This window comes from Drosophila ficusphila, unplaced genomic scaffold (assembly GCF_018152265.1).
Source record: "Drosophila ficusphila isolate 14025-0441.05 unplaced genomic scaffold, ASM1815226v1 contig_128, whole genome shotgun sequence".
Lineage (NCBI taxonomy): Eukaryota > Metazoa > Arthropoda > Insecta > Diptera > Drosophilidae > Drosophila > Drosophila ficusphila.
In genome coordinates, this window is record NW_025064017.1 from 1,555,938 (window position 1) to 1,559,624 (window position 3,687).

Consider the following 3,687-nt stretch of genomic DNA (forward strand, 5'->3'; position numbering starts at 1 on the left):
CAAGGCCTGTTAAGGGCATGTGGGCGCATTACGGCCTCAACGGCCCTCCAGTACGACGAGCGGCATCCTATTATACTGCCATACAACTGTCGGTTAGCTCGTCTTCTCGTCCTTTTTTCACACCAGATTTCCCTGCATGGCGGCAACCAACTAGTGGTACGCCTCATCCGATCGAAGTATTGGATTCCTAAAATCAAAAATCTGGTAAAAGCTGTGCTGAATTCCTGTAAGGTGTGTAATATTTACAGGAAGAGAGTCCAGACGCAATTGATGGGCGATCTCCCTACCGATCGAGTTTCCTTTTCCAGGCCATTCACATATACGGGCATGGATTATGCAGGCCCGTTTGAAATTAAAAACTATACTGGCAGAGCATGCCTTATTACCAAGGGATATGTTTGCGTGTTTGTGTGTTTTTCCACGAAGGCTATCCATTTAGAGCCTACGTCCGACCTGACAACGGAGAAGTTCCTCGCGGCATTTGCCCGATTCGTAGCAAGAAGAGGTTGTCCTCAGCGATTCTATTCGGATAATGGCAAAACCTTTGTGGGGGCAGCGACTCTAGCCTTGTCCAACGCGGAGAAACGTTCCAAAAAATCTTCGGATGGGGCCTTGGCGAAATTGACCTTCACAGCACGCTGCTCTATGTCTGTGACTGGAGGTCCTAGCTCCCGTGTTGGCCACATGTCCTTTGGCTGTTGCAACCAGTCCGGTCCTTCCCACCAGAGTTGGCTATGAACCAGCTCCCGCAGCGAAACGCCTCGACTGGCCAGGTCCGCGGAATTGTGCTCAGATCGCACATGCGCCCAATGCTCAGCGCTCGTCACCTGAGTAATTTTTGTCACCCGGTTGGCGACAAACGTGGTCCAGTGGCATGCCGGCTTGCTCAACCATGCGAGGACGATGGTGGAATCGGTCCAGCAGAAAATGTCGGAATTGGAAATTGGCATATTCGGAAGGATAGCTGCAATCATCTCTGACAACAGCAATGCCCCACACAGCTCGAGCCGTGGAAGGGACACCGTTTTAACAGGGGCGACTCGGGTTTTGGCGGTAAGCAGACGTGTCATAATGTTGTGGCCTACTTCCACCCGCAAGTATATAGCGGCCCCATAAGCCTTCTGAGACGCATCACAAAACCCGTGATGCTCTACCTTCACTCCTGGCTGGAAACCAACCCACCTTGGAATGCGGATCTGCTCAAGCTCGGAATAGCTGCGCAAAAAATCTTGCCATCTTTGATCCATTTCTGTGGGGGTATTTTCATCCCAGCCCAACTCCTGCAACCAAATTTCTTGCATAAAGATTTTTGAGCGGACAATAAACGGAGACAGCCATTCGGCTGGGTCAAAAAGCTTCGCAATTTGGGAAAGAACCTCTCTCTTCGTATGAGTGGATTTAATCGACACTGGCGGTGGAACAAAACAGAACTCGTCCGAGGTCGCATTCCACCGAACGCCCAGTGTTTTGGCAAAGCTTTCGGAATGAAGATCGCGAAAGTCCTCGTGGAGTAGATGCTCGTTTGGGATGTCTTCGAGTATGCTCTTCTGGTTGGCCGTCCACTTTCTCAATGGGAACCTTGCGCTGCTGAAAGCGTGGCGAAGTTCGCTGATTGCCAGTCGAGCCTCTTGTATGGAAGTGGTCCCTGCCAGAACGTCGTCTACGTACATAAAGTGACGAATAATGTTGCTTGCTGTAGGGAAGTCCTTTTCTACATCGTCTGCCAATTGTTGGAGTACGCGGAGTGCCAGAAATGGTGCACAGTTCACACCAAAGGTGACTGTTTTTAACTCGAAATCGGTTACTTCTCCTTCTTTATTCCGGAATAAGATTCTCTGGAACGGCGTATGTTTGGGGTCGACCCAGATTTGACGGTACATCTTGGTGATATCTGCGCTGAACACGTACTGGAAATAACGCCACTTCAATATCTGAATGGTTAAATCAGATTGTAGGACTGCACCAGCATGAAGAATGTCGTTCAAGCTTGTCCCATTGGATGAAGGGCTAGAAGCATTGAATACCACGCGAAGTTTGGTGGTAGTGCTCTCGGGTTTGATCACCGCGTGGTGTGGCAGGTAATAGTTTGGAGAATCGTACGACAGGGGAATTTCTCTCATGTGACCCAGATCCAAATACTCTTGAATGACTGAGTCATACTGCTCTTTTAATGGAAAGTCTCTCTTCAAACGGTTTTCGTTTCTAAGAAACTGAGCTAGGGCACTGGATCGCGAGTGCCCCAATTGGGACCCGAGATTTTCAGGCTCGCGAAATGGTAACGATACTACGTATCTCCCGCTTGCGTCTCGAGTGGTCGTTTGGAGAAAATTGTTTTCGCAATAGGAATCGGAGTCCTTTACCCTTTTAGTGGGTATGTTCTCCACCTCCCAAAACTTTGTGAGAAGTTTTTCTAAGACTCTGTCACTCGTTTCGGTTATCTGGGTCGTGAAAGCGGATACCCGATGCTGACTAGATGTGCTTGAAACTGGGCCGGTAAGCACCCAGCCAAAAATAGTTTCCTGACCTAGGAGAGAGCCACAAATGTTTGTGCGCATGCCGCTCAGCAGAACGGATGGTAAAATGTCGGCTCCGATCAGAACATCTATCTGGGAGCTCTCAAGAAATGTGGGATCTGCCAGGGGGATAGCAGGTAAATCAATCAGCGCATCTCGTGGAATTGGATAGGACGGTAGCTTTCCGGCCAATTCAGGCAGAACGTAAGCTGCGGTTTCTAGCTGAAGGCCTGGCTTATTAGGAGCTCGAATCGAAAAATGGCAGAGCCTGGTCGCCTGAGCGGAAATGGTCTTATTTAAGCCCAAAACTTGGGCTTGGATGAGGCGGAATGGCAGCTTAATTACATTGAACAGGCGTTCCGTAATAAACGTAGCACCAGAACCCGAGTCTATTAGAGCGCGAGCCCTGTAGTTCGTGCCCAAGTGGCAAATGTCAATGATGGCCGTACCTAGTAAAACCGCTCTGGCACCGGTCGCGAAATAATTCTGCACACCGGGCAGATTTTCTGAAGCGTTGGCGGCCCTCTGTACAGCTGGATTTTGTGGGCTTGCAGAAGAACTATTTCCGGCAGTTGACCCACTGGAATTGGGGTTGCCTTTATGGAGCAACGTATGATGCCGAGCTCGACATGTGAAACAGCTGTGAGTGCTCGTACATTCACGTAGCTGGTGGCCTCTCGCGAAACAATTTAGGCACAGCTGTTTCTTCTTGATGTAGTTGGTTCGCGCATCGACAGACATCTGGAGAAAACGCTGGCATAAGCGGACTGGATGATTCTCCTTTGAGCACAGATCGCAATTCTTCGGTTTGGAAACCACTTTAGCTTCGAAAGAGTTGAGCCTCCTGGAGACGGGTTGACTCTTAGTAGTAGAGTGATTGCTGTGGCTTGGTTTCATATCCTCAATCGCCTCTAGCGTTCGGTATCGGTCACCAAGAAACGTGTTCATCTCATCCCAAGTCAGAATGTCGGACTTAGATGAAAGGGACTGCTAATCTACTGGCGCACAGGAATACCAGGAGACAGTCCCAATTCTCTGTGGAAATGTTGGAATGAGCTAGAGCGACCAAACACCCTTGGATTGTGCTCTGAAGATCTTTCAGAGCCTGGCCTGATTCGGAACTGACGGACCCCAAGTTAAAAAGGAGTTTGAGTTGGCTGTTTACTAGCAGTCT

The 3,687-nt window shown here is 49.4% G+C and overlaps 1 protein-coding gene across 1 annotated transcript; it reads right to left on the reverse strand.

Annotated features, from left to right (window-relative positions):
* Window positions 1–521: 521 nt before the first annotated feature.
* LOC122320888 lies at window positions 522–3,461 on the reverse strand. The gene has a single exon (XM_043209497.1). It carries the CDS (start codon window positions 3,459–3,461, stop codon window positions 522–524), a length of 2,940 nt encoding a protein of 979 aa, XP_043065432.1.
* Window positions 3,462–3,687: the final 226 nt, after the last annotated feature.

Bases quoted from the DNA above. Each gene is read 5' to 3' on its own strand.
- LOC122320888 (XM_043209497.1), bottom strand. From the start codon at position 3,461: ATGAACACGTTTCTTGGTGACCGATACCGAACGCTAGAGGCGATTGAG.